General features: G+C 40.1%; 2 protein-coding genes across 2 annotated transcripts; one reads left to right on the top strand and one right to left on the bottom strand.

Annotated features, from left to right (window-relative positions):
* Nucleotides 1–196: 196 nt before the first annotated feature.
* On the top strand, nucleotides 197–4,790 carry ERI2 (ERI1 exoribonuclease family member 2; the record flags this gene model as incomplete). The annotated part of the gene is made up of 6 exons (XM_029084658.1): nucleotides 197–324; nucleotides 470–626; nucleotides 1,141–1,241; nucleotides 2,396–2,477; nucleotides 3,148–3,236; nucleotides 3,447–4,790. Coding segments are annotated over 6 exons (1,901 nt in total), but the record flags the coding sequence as incomplete, so codon positions are not given.
* Nucleotides 4,791–5,550: 760 nt separating this feature from the next.
* Nucleotides 5,551–14,642, bottom strand: LOC104518249 (acyl-coenzyme A synthetase ACSM3, mitochondrial). The gene is made up of 13 exons (XM_010166606.1): nucleotides 14,430–14,642; nucleotides 12,774–12,984; nucleotides 11,847–12,054; nucleotides 11,462–11,605; nucleotides 10,464–10,620; nucleotides 9,450–9,529; nucleotides 8,965–9,088; nucleotides 8,368–8,448; nucleotides 7,763–7,864; nucleotides 6,600–6,727; nucleotides 6,382–6,481; nucleotides 5,794–5,913; nucleotides 5,551–5,637 (listed from the first exon to the last, which is right to left on the bottom strand). Exons 1-13 carry the CDS (start codon nucleotides 14,640–14,642, stop codon nucleotides 5,551–5,553), a joined length of 1,755 nt encoding a protein of 584 aa, XP_010164908.1.
* Between the last annotated feature and the right edge of the window lie 3,260 nt (nucleotides 14,643–17,902).

Here is a 17,902-nt window from a genome sequence, read left to right as displayed (position 1 = left end):
GGTGCGGGGGCGCGGGGGCGGCCGGGTCATCGAGAACGTTGTGTCCTCATTGCGGCCCTGACAGTTCAGCCCCAGTCGAAAGCAAATGGAGCAATTCCCGAGAACAGCTCTAACCGGCCTGGCTTTGTCTCTTGGGTTTGTCTGTTTGGTTTTCTTTCCTTTTTCCTTTTTTCCCCTCGTTTTTCCTCTGTCCCAGTCGAATTCCCAGCAGTCCTGTTAAACACTTCAACGGGAGAGATTGAGTCTGAATTCCACACGTATGTCCAGCCCCGGGAGCATCCTATTCTCTCTGAATTCTGTACAGAACTAACTGGCATAACACAGGTATAATTGCTATTTAGTATTATTTTACACTGTTATAATTGCTATTCACTTTTTTAAAAAATTGCCTTTAAAGAGCTAAAGAGAAACAGAACTCAGGTGAGTTTCAGTGCATACTAACACATACTTCTTGTTCTGTTCCATAAAGAATCAAGTTGATGAAGGGGTCCCTCTAAACATTTGTTTATCACAGTTTTTGAAATGGATTCAAAAGATACAAAAGGAGAAGAAAATTATATTCAGTTCAGATATTCCAAGTCATTCTACTTCAGAGACAAAACCATGTACCTTTGTCACTTGGACAGGTAAATATAATTTTCATTTGCTTTTATTTTTCTAAGCAATAATACACATTAAAAAATGAACATTCGGTGGTGCTAGTGAGATTGCGTCCTCACTTCTAGGGAGCCAAAATCCTGTTACTAGGCATTAAAGATGTCCAATATTGGAATAAAAAAATATGAAATCCATTGAATCCTGATGTGTTCACATCTTCATCTCCAGGTTCTGACATTGTTACATTCTCTGCTTTACACATAGTGAGGTGCAGTCACCAGTCTTAGTGTGTCTAAACGATTTAATGATTGACCCATCACAGGGTTTCCCTTACCCTGATGTCCCATTACAGCAACCCAAGCGCTTTTTATGTACAAAGACATTATTAGCTCAAAGCCTGTTAGCCTAAGTTTCCTGTCCAGGAGTACAGGATGCTACTATTATGTTGATGGTCTGTCCCTCTATGTAGATTTTAAGCCATGTTTATGTAGATTTTGGGCCAATTCTTTAGTGATAGATTGTTTGTGGGTTTTTTCTGTGCAGACTGGGACCTGGGTGTGTGTCTGCAGTACGAGTGTAAAAGGAAGCAGCTGCGAAAGCCTGACATTTTAAATTCCTGGATTGATCTCAAAGCAACATACAAGGTGAGAAGACTGATAGACTGTGAAACATTTATACCCATATTATCATCTCAAAGGCCAACTGTATCTGAGGTTACAAGCCAATACTGTATGTTCCAGTGACTAGACTAACCCATTTGTAACTCATTTGTTCCAGTGACTAGAGTAACCCATTTGTTTTCTTTCCATGTTGTTACTTCTCAATAACAAATTGCATGCCCTAGAACTGTGTGAATTTTAATACAAATCTTAATGCTAGGAAAACAACCTGGTGTTATTTCCAATAAATGAATGATAACCCTAGGAGCATTTTTTGAGCTGCCTTTCTTTTCCTGACATCTTTTGCTCTGCTTGCTTCCCTGGTTTTGTGTGCTCTCATTGCTGCTTTACATTGCTGTGTAGAAAATGGCCATCACCATCTGCTTAGAGGTACTGAAAGGTCCAGCACGTGAACTGTACTTGGTCCAGAAAGTATATTCTGAACAGCAATGAACACTACTGAAAAAATGAATGTATATTTTATGACACAGTCTACACTGCAACAGAGTTCTAACTTGGGGGCTAACAGCACCTGAGTGTACCTTCCCCTGTGTAGTCAAGGAAACTGCCAAAGGGTGAGCCAGAAGTCTACTTATCCTGACACTTGAAGCTTAGGTCCCTAACCTAAATACCAGAATTAGGTTTCTAAAAGTATAAACAGTGTGAATATTCTCCCTTTCTTGTGACCAAATGAAATACTGGGAGTGGGTAGCAATACTCACTTTTTCTCCTTTAAGAAAAATTTATACCTATGCCAAATACATTAATGCCCATGCCTTTGCAACATGCAACAGTTTAAACATCTCGAGATGTTATTTATAGTTTCATTCTTCAGTGCTGCTCTGTTAAGGCCTTCATCAGTGTCAGCCATAAAGTGCACGTGGATGACTCCAGAGCTAAGAATGGGTTAGTTTCAGACAGAGGGAGGGATTCATGTTCTTTCAATTCTAATTTATCACAGAGTAAGTCACTTAATGGTCTTAAGCTTATTTATCCCAACTGTAAAATGAAGATACCTGACTTATACAATTGCCTTGTGAGATTGATTATTCATAAGGTGGTATTTCTGAAATGGTTTTCTCCTCACTATGAAGAGGTTTTGAAATGCTTTATGTTAAACACTTATGTTTTTCCCCTAGGCCTTCTACAATAGGAAGCCTAAAGGGCTAAGTGGTGCTTTGCAGGATTTGGGGATAGCTTTTGCAGGGCGGGAACATTCTGGTAAGTGTGGTATGACGATCCTCTTTTTAATATATATATTTTTAATGAAGCTAAATAGCTACTATTTTAACTTAGTTTATTTAGCTAAACAGAAGCAGCTAGTAATAGCTAGTCATTACTCTAAACAGTAACTATTGTTTCCAGGTTAGGCAATGTTCTGTCCAACAAAAACATCAAAAGAAGAAAGCCTAGATGCTTCAAAGAGCAGAGTTTATTTCTAACCTCACGCTTTATTTCTGAAATCTCTCCTAGTGCTGTTGAGTGCATGTTCAACAAGATCAATCTCTGAATTGCTAGGGTGCAAAAGAAAAGAGGTGGAGGAAGGATAAGGAAACTTGATTTTACCTGACAGCTCTGGATAGCCTATTAGTGTAAGAGAATACCAGCACAATAGGATTACTTTTTTTTACATGGTTAATAAAATGGAGCAAAGTTTTTAAAAATTGTGGATACATACTCAGCTCTATGGATTGCTCCTTCAGATGTTTCAGCACAAGGAATTTTTTTGGAATTTTTTACTTTACTTTTTTGAACTAGATAACAATATGTCAGAGTTCTATGAATCCCTGTCAGTTCTGTAAGGCTTACCTAGATTACATTTTCCCTCTAATAAGAACTATCTCCAGTAGTAGTTTAAAAAGAAGACATTAATATAACCATACTTTTGAAGGGTTGGATGATTCTCGGAATACTGCCCGTCTGGCCTGGAGGCTGATTTGTGATGGATGTGTGCTGAAGGTTACTAAATCTTTGGATAAGGTTAGTAACTACTTCATATCTTCCCTTCTACTTGCTCTGTAGCCTGGAATACAGATGAAAGGTGAGCTATTAAAATAACAAACCCGGGATCTTGACTATGAACTGAACAGAACATCCCTGGGCTGATACACTTATTAATTTTGTGCATCGATTCCTAAAACTTCTGGGTATTCACTTTCTAAAATCCCCTTTTGTTTACGGACTCCCTAGGCACAGCTGAAGAGTAATTTAATTTCCAGAAGACCGACTATAAACTTCACTGACAAGACTCCACTGGGAAGTAACAGCAAACCTGAAACATCTAGAGATGGAACTTGTGAAACAAACTCCCTGGCTGAGAAAAACCACAACAGTATTGCTGGAATTGAGATAAATTTTAATGTACAAACAGAAGAACAACAAACCACTTGCACTGATTCCTCTGCAGATGTCAATGTTACACCTAGCAGCAGCTCAAGGACTGAGTTACATGCTCAAGCCCAAAGCTCTTTAACAGCATCCACTGACAGATTTCCTGTTCCTCTTGAGCAGGCACAGCAATCTCACAGGACTGTGTCAACAGGCTTTCGGCAAGGATTGAACAACGGGCAACCTCTGAGTACAGCCAGGCACAGCCCTGCAGTACAGGGATCAGGACTAGTGCTCGTCTCCACTACCATCCCCTCAGTTAATATCTCCAATGAAGATATCAGTACCAGTTCTGATTGCTTAGCTCTGCTGACCGACTGGGAAGATGTCGCTTTAATACCAGAATCTCAATATGAACAAAATTCAGACTCTGTTCAATTCAAAGATGACTCAAGTACAGATATTTTAACAGTGTCTGAAGATAAGACAATTCTGAAACAATCGGCTGTGATGAGTTCAGATAATCAAAGTTTGGAGAAAACCACAGTACCTGTGGAACCTCTGGAATCTATTGTTTACAGAAGTCCCGATACTACTGTCTATAATGTAGGAACAGTACAAAGGCAGACTTCAGATTTTGCAGCTTTTAAGTTACCATCTGCAAAGGTAAATGCTATTTCAGCCCAATCAGCATTAACTGGAAATTATGTTACTCCTTCAGAGGTTCCTAAAAGAAAACCAACTAGTCCAAAAACATTCCCACCAGCAAAAAAACAGTCTTTTGCTATATATCAAGAGAAAACTGCACCTTTTGATCGTTCCTTACCTTTAAGAAATTCAAACTTGCCAAAAGCGTCTCCTGCCATTCTGAACTCCACAGTCAATTTGAATCAGCCTGTAAGAGCTGTGAAAAATGGAAAACAGACTCCCCCGCTATGTAACTGTGGTCGAAGAGCTAAAAAACTGTACGTGTCAAATCCTGGTCCAAATAATGGCAAAGCATTTTTTTGTTGTCCTGTTGGCAAACACGAAGGTAGGAAGAAAGGTTGTGGATACTTCAAGTGGGAATACACGCTTCTGAAAGAGAAATCTAATGGTCTCACCCTGAATGCAGATGCTTCGAACTCTCTTGGAACTTATGCAGGTAATCTAGGAAATCCTTCCAACAAAAAATATTTGTGTCTTAGACCCTCTATGAGGACTTGAAAACTGATAAATTTTTGTTTGAATCCTAAACAGTAAGTTCATTATGTTTAATATAATCGGGACAGTCAAATGATGTCAGATACGTGTGCTGAGAATGGGACAAAAATGACACTGCTTGGTTAACATAGAAATGGAAATTGCTCAAGCATACAAAAATGTCAATATATCATAAAGTATCTCATTAATGAAGTGTGAGAGAACAGATAAAACTTAAGTGCTAAAATTAAAGTATGAGCAGCTGTTGCTATAAATCTTAAATTTCTGCTTTATCATGTATTTTAAATTCTTTACTAGTCCAGTCCTTAAAGAATATTTTAATATTACACATTTTATTTATGCTTTTTTCTAAATATACTCGTAATGATTACGACTTTTAAAAAATTATTTAGAAGTTGTTGCACTTCTCAAACGTGATTCTTTTGTGTCCTTTTAAACTCTTACTGTTTTTTTTTTTCTTTTTAATCCTTTAAATGAAATAAAAATGAAGATAAATTGCTGGTGACACTTCATTAAATACTTTGTTTAATACACATCACCTATTGTGCTCTTGACTACGTGATCTTCCCATTTCATTTGTATCAGCCTGACTGCTTTTGTGCTATTAGTGTAGCACCTGGGACAGCCAAATGCTGGGAACTGGGTAAGAATTATTCAAACCTAAACTGTGAAGCACACAGTGTAATGTCTTTTACTCTATGTTACTGTGTAAATCTGCAAAATCTTACTTTGTAAAAATCCTATAGAAAAGCAACAAGTACTTCTAATCTTTTCTCCACTCCTTCTGGCGCAGTTCATTTCTTCTGATCTTCCCACTAACAGTTTTTGGCAGCTGTTGAACGAACTCCATCTATTGGGAAATGGAGGAAATTGTAATACAAAATAAGATAGTTTACCTAAATTTTTACTTTTTCTTACCCTCAGCAGCATAGGCCTGTAAGCCACAGAACAGTTAATGCCCACTGTCTTATGGTACTGAAAATTATTTGGGCATTTGAGCACTCACCTTCCTAGGATACTTGTATGGAGCAGTAACTTTCTTAACATGGTCTTGTAGCTCTTTCACCATTTTTTCGGGATCATGTGAAGCATAGTCAGATGTTAAAACAACAAAGGCTTTCACTACCTAAAGAAGTTACATCAGCAAATGGTTTAACTGCCAATGAAACAGTATTGCACAACAGTAAAATCTGAAACATTAACCAAATGTTTGCTGACAAACTGCAGAGTAATGTACAGGGCAGGTACAGAAAGCTTTGCCAAAGTCTGTGGGTGCTCACTATTGGTCTGGACCGTGCAGGCAGTTTATATACATTTAATAGATTAAAAATTGTAGTATTTGAATGACAGGGAAAGCTTCAAATGGTGATTTCGTTACATTGGATTTGAGGCAATTGCCTTGGTCAGTTTTTTCCTGTGTGGATTCTGCAGTGTCTAATAGAGTAAAAATGGTGACTCAAATTTATTTAGTTTTAATTTTAAAAAGGAAAAAAAAAATAAATCCCTGGCTAGACATATCCACTGGAAGTTGGGCTTTATTAGCTCTGGTATGCAGAAAGCTACTTAAATGTATAAGCTTGTTTAACTTGTTTACCTCTCCTCTGATGGGGTCTGGACTGCTGACAACTGCTGATTCCACCACTGCAGGATGCTCTACCAGGGCACTTTCTACTTCAAATGGTCCAATACGGTATCTTTAAAATAGAGGAAAGGGCTTTTAGTTGTATTAGATAACACATAAGCTTAACATCACATATGAATCATCTGTGTTATTCAAATTTAATGATTTATTGTTTATCAGTCTTAAATTACCCAGCAGAATTAATGACATCATCAGCTCTTCCAACAAACCAGAAGTATCCATCCTCATCCATAAACCCCCGGTCTCCAGTGACATAAAAGTCACCACGTATTGTTGCCTCTGTTTTCTCTGGATCTTCCTAGGAAATATGAAATTGCATTTTACATGAGAACTACCTGAAAAATACATGAAATTGCATTCTAACATACTTAGGATCTAAGTTATGGTACAGGCAACTATTCAAAAATTTCAGCTTCTCAGACTGGTCCATACTGTGGTGATGTGCATCAGATTCAGGTGAGACACTAATAATAGAGAATTATTAATTCACTATTACAAAATTAATAAATTGCAATAAATGTGACTGACTTAAACTTTTAACCATACTGTATTATGCTCCATGGCTTTAGGAACCACTGAAGGTTGCAGAAATATAGAGCCTTACAGAACTGAGAATTTGCTATCAGGTGATTATCTTTTAATAATTTTTTCTTTGTATTTCTAGCATCTCCTATCCTGAGATTATTTTTTTTTACTCCCAGAAAAGTTTGGCTCAGCACAGCACAATTAATAAGTGCTCTTTCTAAGGCAAATGCAACTGATTTCTGCAGGAATTTTTCTAGGCAGCATGCACAGTATGCATGCTGTTCCTTTCTTGCATGCTCAGACCTGCTCAGAAGGCCTGATTATACGCTGATATTATCCATAAAATTCAGTAAGGTTTCCAGGTGTCAGAATTGAAAGCTGTGCTTTTATTCTACTGGTTGTTGGACTGAAAATTCTAACTAATGTGGAAAAAAACTGAAAAATTTTGCTGTGCATGAAACACTCCATGAAGCTCAATTCTGGATGGAAGGGGTCTGAACGGTGTTTGACTTCTCTGATGGGGGCTCTAGTCCTTAGGTCAAAGAGTATTTTGGGATTAGGGTGTCTGTCAAACATTTCCCTTTATATTAAGGAAATAACAACCAAAAGAAAGTGGATTTTAACTTGCTAGGTAGGACAATCTCATGCAACACTTAATTGTGTAAGACAAAGCATCTGCAGGAAAAAAATGGAAATCCCTCTTTCCTCCCCACAGATTTTCAGAGTCTATGTAAATGAAATGGGTCATCAGATTCCTGGTGACAGAGATTTAACAGGATATCTATTTTAACTGTAGAAATGTTCTTACAGCATAGCAAGTAAAAAGAAAAAGCGATCTCGTAGGTTTTACTCTGATGGCAATATCTCCTTCTTTTCCAGGAGGCAGAATATTACCGTTTTCATCTATAATCTAAAAATAAACAAAACACAGTTTTATTATCTTGAAGATAAATTATAAAGCAAGCATGTAATTAAGTTAGTAAGACCCCGGAGAGGATCATAAGCAACAGAGTGGGAAAACTGAAGAACTGAAGGAAAGACACTAAAAATTCTAACCTATATTGCAAATTGATCTGGTGCTCGATTCTTCAACAGTTTTGTTATCACCAGGAAACAACATTCACTCCCACACTTCCTTAACTTAACAATTTAATTTCTATCATTGCCTTAATGTTTGATATCTAACTGGCAGTTAGTCGTGGGTTGTCACCTATGTTGTTGAGGACAGTGCAACAGGGAAGTCCAATTGCCTATTTTAGATGCTCAGTTTAGGGCAGTAACGTCCCTTTCTTCACTCTTTCATTTACTGCTGAATGATGGCATGTGGTACAATTCCATGTTAGAGCTTTCAAACCTCTTTAAAGGAAAGTGGTTATGCAAGAGAGAGATTGAGTCACTAGAGGTGTACGATACCTTGACATCATACCCTGGAGATGGCTTTCCCATAGAGCCAGGTTTGATTTTCATCCCCTTAAAATTTCCACAGATCAGCACCTGTAACAAGTGGTGTTGGGTTTGGATTTTTTTAAAATTAAATTGTGGCTTGTACATTCATTCTTCAGCTTAGGCTTAAAATACTCAGCTAATATTGTGTATTTCTATAATACTAATTGCCCTCATTATAATCATATATCCAATTATAAAACTTCTAGAAATAAACTATGCCCTCAGAATCATGGCCACAGTTCCAAATAATGACAGTGCTCTAAGGATAGATTTTAAAGCAGAATTTGGAATACCGTAATGAGTAACATATCCTTTCTGTGTTAGTCCCCAATCCAAAGCCCACAGGAATGAAAACCAAGCCCCTAGATTTTGGGTGAAGCTGTTATGATTGTTCCATGACGTACAAAAGCTATGTTTTTCCAGTGTTGCTTACTGCAATTGACTTTTCCCCTAGAACTCATAACTGCTTATAATCATTTTAATAACTTTTTCTTGGTGCCCTGAAGAGAATTGATTGCTGTACCTGTAAAGCATACATTTTTACATTTGTAAAGCAGAACATACTGTTTCAGTCTGTCCATAGCCTTCATGAATATCCAGCCCAGTCTGCGCTTTCCATTCTTCCATCACATCAGGGTTGATTGGCTCCCCAGCACTCACACAGTGCCGCAGGCTTTTGAATGTATAGCTTAGTGGGAAAGAGAACACAAATAATTGGCAAAAGGTCTATCTGCTATGCCCCATTCACTGCTGTAGTCCTGTATGTGGGGTTCTTTCTATGTAAGAACAAAGTTTTTACTGAATTGTATTCATTCCATTTGAACTGTATAGTGTTAAACAAAATCAAATCTGGAAAAAAAAAAGATTAAGCTACCCCTAAATCTTTATTCTGACTTTGTTCCTAATACTGAAGATTCAAAACATTGAGAAATACATGATCTGAGTTACTGTTATGCCATTGTAAAACTGGAATAAAATCAAGGTGAGATGAGCATTTGCTCTACTGTTTTGATCAAATAAACCAACAGGGATACTCTGCTTTTGCTTACCTGGACAGTTTATGTTGCACAAACATTCGATAAGCAGTTGGAGGAGAACAGAAGACAGTTATGGGAAATCTCGACAGACACTAAAGAATTTAGAATAAAAAAGTAAATTTTGACAATATACTGAAACCTGTGAGGTCCTGTCTTCACTGTAAGAGGTAATGCAACGATCTCTGCATTCAGCTTATGAAACCCACGAACAAAACGTTAAGTGTCCTAAAAGCAGTTAGCTCTGTACTTGCCAACACCAACACAGAGCAGTTACATTCAATTAGTTTCTTCTTCAACACAGAATCTACATAATTTTACAATTAGTTCAACACACCAAAGTTTTTTTGCTCCTGAAACTTTTACAGTTTCTCATGCAGAATTTCTTCATAATTGCAGTTTAAATAGAAAACAAGTGAAACCATAAGGCTACCTTTTAGATGCTCTGTAGGTGTACAACTGACAGTGTTCTTCAACATATCCTAATATTAAACAGCAATTTCCAGCCATCTAATTAATACAGATATGATTATAAAGTCATTCTGCTTAAAATAAAACATGGTAGTCTTTTTCAAATGATGAAGAGTTGTGTGTGGAGGAGGTAAGAGAATGTTGGTGCCTGTTGTTAAAGACATTCACTCTCGCTGCCTCTTCACTCCTTAACTTTGAATTACATGGTGCAGGCAACTGAAATTCTTATTCATCTGTTATTGTGACTTATTTTAATAACAACACCAAAACGCTCCACAAATGCCAGAACAATTTCCTGTGTACTTCACTTTGATGTTTGCAGGTTTGTGCAGTCAAGTCCAGAGCAGAGTATATGATGAAACTTTGGATGTCAAATATTTTCTTGTTTTGGGATACCTATTCGCAGTACTCACTACTTAACTCATTGGTTGGTTACGGCCCTGTGAAAGTTTTAACTGTGCTGTGTGCTGCCCTCGTACAGCACCAGGGGAAATGAAAACCTGGGCAAGATGAGCCAGAGAGAACAGTGCTGTTTGTTGCTGGGCTCTCCTCACTTACCTCAAAGACAATGCTTGGGTCGAAGTGTGGCATCTTATGTACAAATACACAGGCCCCTTGAATCCATGATGAAAAAATGCTGCTCCAAGCTGACTTTGCCCAGCCTGTGTCTGATGTATTCCAAAACGTATCTGAGGAAGTCAAGTCCAGCCAGTACCTGTTAACACAAGGAAACAGTCCACAGCCTCTGTTTGTCAGGAATAAGGCAAATACTAAAATATCAACATGATGTGCCAGTGGAGCAAACCTACCACTGGTTGTTTGGGTAAATGGTAATTAGAAACGTCTGAGTCTGAGCAGGAGTAAGTCACAGCATAGTGAGGATGTCATCAGGATTGACTGATGCTGCATTTTTCTAAGGGAAAAACTATACTGATAGACAACCTAACACCGCCTCAGAACATGATGTATGAATACGTATGAGATTGCTGGGGTTTTGTTGAACTCATTTTTAGGGATAAGGATTTTTTTTTTGCTTGTTTACTTACTTCTAGTTTGGTATTTTCTGATTCTTTGCCTGTTAGAGTGAAGCACACTACCATATCTATATTATAAACAACATTGCTTTATAAATTTAAACATTCTGAACAATCAGCATCTTGTTCTTGCAGGAGCTGTGTCTAATCCAGACACATATGCATTCAGAAGCCTAAGAGACCCTTATTTTTTTCCCTTTTATGGTACAGACTTGATAAACTTGTGCTGATGTTCAGTTCATGGGGAATCTATTAACTATACACAATTAAAAATTTTCAAAAGTTAAAGAAAATGTTAAAAAGAAGTTGGTGACTATATGACTGCTACATTCTCTATACAATAAGGCACCTGGACTCAAACTGCCTTGTTTTATGGAAAAAAACTCTCCACTTTGAGATGTAAAACAACTGCTGTTTTTTAAACTATTGAAAAAAAAGTTTATGGTAAAAAATTTGTGTTTCTCTTCCTTTTGCTATATGACCAGCTACAGAAATATGTCTGATTTAAAGTGATATCTGTACCTTCCACTTACTGTGAGGCCAATACCATAGCTGCTGTGGGAATGTTCAACCATTTTTGGAGATCCTGCAGTTCCACTGGTAAAATAGATGGCCATTGGATCTTGACACTTTGTGGTCACACACTGGTGATCAGAAGGAGCATTTCTTAAAATAAGCAAAATGATGTATAAAGTGATTTGAAAGTCTGACTTAGACCATTTTTGAAAAAAAATTAACCAAAATAACTGTAGCAATTAAAAATGTTCTAAACATTGAAATTTTTCAACTGTGCAGTACTAAAAAGGGTGAAAATACATTGTTGTGTGCCAACATGTTCCATTTAAAACAAACCATTGTGTTTTTCTTTCATTATTGCTGTGGCACTGTGACAGCGGTGGTTACTCACTTCAGGAGATCTCTGAAGTTCAGCCATCCTTCTCTGTGGCCCTCTGACACAAGCAACTTGAATTTCAGAGACTGGCATTCAGCCCCAACTGAGTCTACAGCTGGTGCCACAGTATCATCAGTGATGATACACTTTGCCTTGGATTTCTGTAGTCGATGAAGAATGTCCTTCGCTGTCAACTGCTGTGTGCCAGGAATCAGGACAGTTCCTAAAGGGAAAGAAGGCGAATGGAAAAACAGACTCAACATTTAAGAATAACACTTGTACCTACAAACAGACTTCAGCTTCCTTTATTCTTCTGAGTGGGCCAGGGCTGTACTAAAAGCAGGACTTGGCCCTACATTTGTAAATATGCCGATTTCTTTGATGGATTAGATGCTATGTGAGGACAAGTTAGCAAATACTAGGTTGATCACAGGACACGAAAAGAAATCAACAGAATAACTTCCCTTGTTCTGAAAACACCGCCCCTGGAACAAATCTCTCTGGACTTGATTTCTTTACTGGTAAATACAGCCATTGCCTCACAAGGTATACTGCTAATGTTTGTAAGGCACCTAGACAATTCTGGGTGGTAAATACTGGGAAGCTGAGCATTTAACAGATCCCATAGGGGAACATGTGAAACACTCCATTAAGTGCGGGCTAATTTCACTGCAAGTAAGCAAGAGAGTGCATTTGTGATGTGTCCCAAGTACTGGAAACAGAATGACAGAGGCACATGGACTTACAGAGTTTCCTTACCAGCCAGAACATGCACAAAAGTCTTAAAAGCACCACGAAGAAAAAAACTCGGCGTGTTTTTGACCAGCATGACACTAGTTCAATCCTCATTAGCATGCTGGTAGTTCTGAGTGCATTAAGTAGTAAGGATTGGTTTAAGTCATAACTTTTATACCTATATAGCATTTCTGTGTTTTTACTAACCTGTTCTCATGCAAGCCACATTAACTAGCCACCACTCCGGGATCCGGGGCAGAATCAGAATAACTCTGTCTCCCTGTTGCAGGCTGCAGGCATCAGAGAGTACATTCGCCACCTTTCTGGAGAGCACTCCCAGCTCCTCAAAGCTCCACCTCACTTCTCCTCCAGCACCATCTACCCACCACAATGCAGGGTTTTTAGACTTTTTTCCTTCCTATAGAAAAACAGGGTACAGTGTGAATGTTTCATTTTAGAAACATATTTACCTTTACTTTTACTTTAAGTTTGAGGAAGAAAAGCATTCATCACTTATTCGGTGCTGGAGAAACCTGGAAATGCAACAGAAATTTGCCACTGATTCCAAATGAGGCAGAGAACTCTCCCTTAGAAAGAACAACCTGTAAATATAATTTAGGAAATTAAGTTTGCATTCTGTTCCTCAGCTCTTTGTCTTACACTCTGAACAGGTCTATAGTAATCAGCACAGAGAAAGAAGAATCTTTTAGGTTCAGGTTACATCATAAAGCAGCTGATGAATGTGGGTGCATCTGGGTTGTGCCCCAGAATCTCCTGAGCCCGCAGAACTAATTTTCAACTTCATCTGGAATTGGGCCTGTCTGGTACTTCTGAAAATTAAATCAAGTTTCAAAAGCACAGGTCCAGGCAGTATGACCTTTCATCAATGCCTCACCTAACCGATGTGTGAAGTGATTTGAAATGTATGTATACAATGTGCTTTAAAAGGGGACAATGCATTTAGCAGTAGCAGTGTAGTAGGTCACCTCCCAAACAAAAAATTGGGCACAACAAGAATATGACACCTTATTATCTAGTTGAAGGTACAATACTAAGGTTCATTTTCAGGGGAGCAGATTTTATCTGTGCACTTCAAAGGGCAAAACCTCTTCTCCAGAGGCTATTCCCTGCTCTGTTTACAGCCTGCCAAAACCTGTTTTTCTTGAAAAAGGAACAATTGTGTCAGACAGGTGATACCCCTGCTCTGTTCTTGCAGCCAGGCTGGACATAACTGCGTTTAGCACCTCATCATGAACAGCCTGAGCTTGCAAAACCAGCCTCCTACATCCATAAAGACCAGACCTATGTAGTAAGAAATTTGATAGACCCATACTCCATGGTTTTTTTTCTATATTCCCTTTCCTTGCATAGAGCTCATGTCTGGTTTGGGGTTCAAAGTTGTTCAGTTTTGTAGATTCCAAGTCCTCGGACACAAAAATTTTCATATTTGGGATAGGTGGATGAGGTTTGACATTACACTGTATTTATTATTCTTTTTACAAGCAGACAATGAAACACAGAGAGGTCAAGTGATTTCCCTACCCACCCAGGTACGGTGCATGTCATGGCTGATGGAGGAACTGATGCAAGGTTTAGAGTGGTTCAGTTCACAGTCTCATTTATGAGGCACCTATTAACTTACACTCAAACTCACTCCAGTTCCTGATTAAAGGAAAGAACTGTTTGGACTCTGGACAGGACAGCGGGTGGCCTAAGGGATCTACAGGTTCAAACTGTGTGAAATGATCACCAGATTAGAATCAGAACATAACCCCTGTGTCTTGGTTATTGGATTTGTCAGAAACTCAGCATTAATGACCAGCATTAAATACTTCAGCATCAGAGAAGCCAAGTAACTGTTACCTTTTCCATGTCAGTCCATCTGTCCAGCACATCTCTTGCAAAGTTGAAATACTCTGGCACCTCTGGTCTGTACTGTTGTTTTATGGCTTCATAACTCAAAGAGGCATGAACTGGGTAGCACCGGCTGCAAAGTTGGAGAGATCTTCTCAGGGGAGCCCGCAGGGACACAGTACTGGGGATCTTCAGTAAAAAGTGCCAAGCAGCAAGAGCCATAATAGTCTCTTCAAGGTGATTCCTTACTGATGATCTCTCCAAGAAATGCTACAGTGGTACAGATACAAACCTGGTATTAGGCATGTGGTTTCAGAACAGTTTTTACTGCTACGCAGTGGGATACATTGGAGCAACAATCCTGTTAATTGCAGTAACTGCTGAGGACAGTTCCAGTCCGGCCATGGTCTGACCCCTGCTCTCCAGTGACTACCATGCAGCTGAGATCCCGACCCTGGATCCAACCAGCAGCACTCAGCCCTGTCACTGTGGCAGCTTTCCTATAATTCACGTTCCTTCCCTCCCCACAAGCCCCACTAATCTTGTAGATCACATTTCAGTTGCCTTACACAGCAGAGAGGCACTGAACGCTCCCCAAACACTTCAGCTCTCACTTCTGTAAAAGAAATGTCTGCTTCTAACTGAAAATACCCATGTAACAGCACGGACCAAGGTGTTGCACAGATAATCCAGCAATTGTGCATTAATTAATGGCTGGCCCCAGTGTCACTGGGTACAAAGATATTTACAATTTTTCTAGCTTATCAGCAGTGGGGAAATATTGGTTGCCAGGAATTAAATTATTGTACCAAAGCCCTGAAAAGATTCAAAGTATTGATGGTTTATTCTAAGTATCGAAATCTAATGATTTCACACATTATTTTGTTGCAGAAAGCATCACTTTATGAGACAGGGAAACCTTAAAAGACTCCCTGAAAAAAGGGAATGAAAATGAAAAGCCTTACTTCTCAAGAAGACTCAACTTAGCAGGAGGTCTGAGAAGTAATTATTTTCATGCATTGTCAACTGTCTTTTATTTACAAAGTAGTATAAACACATAATCCTTTATGGAATTCATAACTATCCAGCTGTAAAATCATGTGATTTTAGTGATTCTGTGAAGCAGAGGGACATAGTTTGGATCTGTAACATTGAGTCTGCGTATGACAAACACAGGAGAGAAACCCAGCCAAATGAAAGACAGAGAGGGACAGGGAGAAGAGGGAATGTGGACAGACAGGAAGCAAACCAGTGCCAGGAATTGCCCTGGCCAGCAGCTTGCAGGGGAGGGTGGAGGGTCAGTTACCTTGTCAAAAGGCTGCCAGTCCCAATTTACTGCCTCTCTGCTTTGTACCAAAGTGGAGCCCTCAGTGCTGGGCTGTGTCACAGCTTTGACTCCTTACACAGTTCTCAGACCCCTGTCCATGTGCCCGCTCTTGCACTCTGTGTCCAGTGACTGACTCCTGTGTTCCTTACATGCACTTTGGACTCACAGAAGGGGCAGCCAAGTCCAGCACAGTGAGAAGAGATGGTAAGTTTCTGCAGATTTCAGAGTGGAAGTAGAAAGTGTGAGTCCCAAATCTCTCCTGTTCCCTTCTCCCCTCTTCCCACCCAGCAGTCCACAGAGGAACACAGTCACAAGACCTTGCTACAGCCAAATCACATCTGTTACGCTCTGGCTGGGGCAACACAGGAGCAACAGCCTTGCAATTTGCTTTGTGACTACACTGCTCAGTGGGTAGCTTGGGGCTCCTCGGGTAACCACAGCAGTTCAGCCATGACAACAGTGAGTATCAGCTCCTGGGATGCTGCAGCTGGTGGCTGGACCAGCTCTGTTAATCCCTGGTGACTTGTGAGGTTTTGTAAGAGCTCTGCCTCACGTTCAGAGAGCACACAGTTATGTGATGCTCCAGCATTGCTGCCTCCTCTGCTGTGCTCCCATGGGAGAGGCAGGCAGGCAGTGTGCCATCCTCTCTGTCATCCAGGCCACAGCTGAGCATCACTGTGGGCATGGCTGTGGCACTGGAGTGTGCCTCTGCCTTCAGCCTCTCCTGCAAGGCTTAAATTTAAGGCTTACCTTAAATTGGGGCATCAAGATTCATAAGAGTTTGGCTGTCAGAGCCCTAAATCGCTCCTGCTGTATCTCCATCCTCAAACTGTGGCTCTAAGGTCAGCTGAGAGCTTGGTATCACCCAACTATGGTTTTGGAGCACAACAGTCCTCTGGGTGCTGATGAGTGAGGGTGATGCTGCGCTTTCCTGGCACGTAGGTCCTGTACTTTTGCTAGAACTCCCTCCTGGGGTTCTGCCCACATCTGTAAACAGCACACTCAAAAGAGTTGTTTGTTAACCAGCTCCCTGAAGTGTTCACTGCAGCAGAAAGAAACTGATGCAAAACAAATTCCCCCAAACACAAAGCTGCTCTCTGCCTAGGGAGACCCAGGCAGACTAGAGCCAGTCTGCAGCAGCGACACTTCAAACAGCTCTTTGAAATGCATGCGCCGAAATCCTCCCAGAGGAAAGGCAGAGAAACAGCCTTAAAGGGATTCCCTGCCCAGAAGATCCCATCACCCCAGAGGAGGCACAAACATTAAAGAGCAATTGACAGCGATGGCTTGTGGTAAGAGCCAGCCAATGTGCCAGGAATATGTAGGCACGAAAACCATGACTTCCACAGTGACCTAACCTGTAACCTACTCCCTTGGCAGGGCATAACTGATTTCCAGAGCATGAACGGGTATTTCCAAGTCCCCCAGGCACTTTTCACCACAGAAGTACCCTAGTTAGTTCCGCGTGGTTAACTGCATTTCCTCTGCACCACTCGCAGCTGCCTGCAGACTCCTTCTCATCTTTCAAACATGTCTTGCCAGGCCCAACTCCAGAGACCATCACTATAATTTACCAGAACTTTGAGTCTTTCACACAACCCCAGCCCTACAAAGATTTAGTGACTTTTAATTTATGTGTGGTCAATAATCCCACCAATGTCTAACGACTGCTGTAGAATGACATGAGCCTCAAAGGCTTTGCAGGAACAAAGCTTCAGCTAAGCTGTAAATGCCACCTCCTGTTGCAGCTGTAACCAATAAATACTTCCATTAATTAATGAAGTTTCTTTTTTTCCTACTTTAGCCCAACTGGACTCCCTGGATGTAAGTAACATGGTAGCCCTGCCACTAGTGAGACCTCCTTAGCTGTCTCCTCTACCTGTTGTCACAAAATGTTGAGGAACTTCATTTTCCCTCCTTAACTGTCCAACAAGCTCAAGAGTTTCTGCCAGGAGAGGAGGCTCTCATGGACAGGGACGCACAGAGACACCTCCCTTCCGAAACTACGCTACGGACCGCATTTTTTCTGGCAACACACGTTCTCTATGATCTCAGGCCTCGATTTACCTGTACAAAGTGTTTCGGTTTCAGTTGGTCCCTCTACCCCACGGCACCTCCAGGACCGAGGCAGGAAGCCGGGGCAGGAAGGGGCCGG

Source organism: Antrostomus carolinensis, unplaced genomic scaffold, assembly GCF_000700745.2.
Source record: "Antrostomus carolinensis isolate BGI_N321 unplaced genomic scaffold, ASM70074v2 scaffold51614, whole genome shotgun sequence".
Lineage (NCBI taxonomy): Eukaryota > Metazoa > Chordata > Aves > Caprimulgiformes > Caprimulgidae > Antrostomus > Antrostomus carolinensis.
The sequence above is the reverse complement of the archived record's forward strand: the minus strand, read 5'-3'. Positions and strand labels throughout refer to the sequence as shown.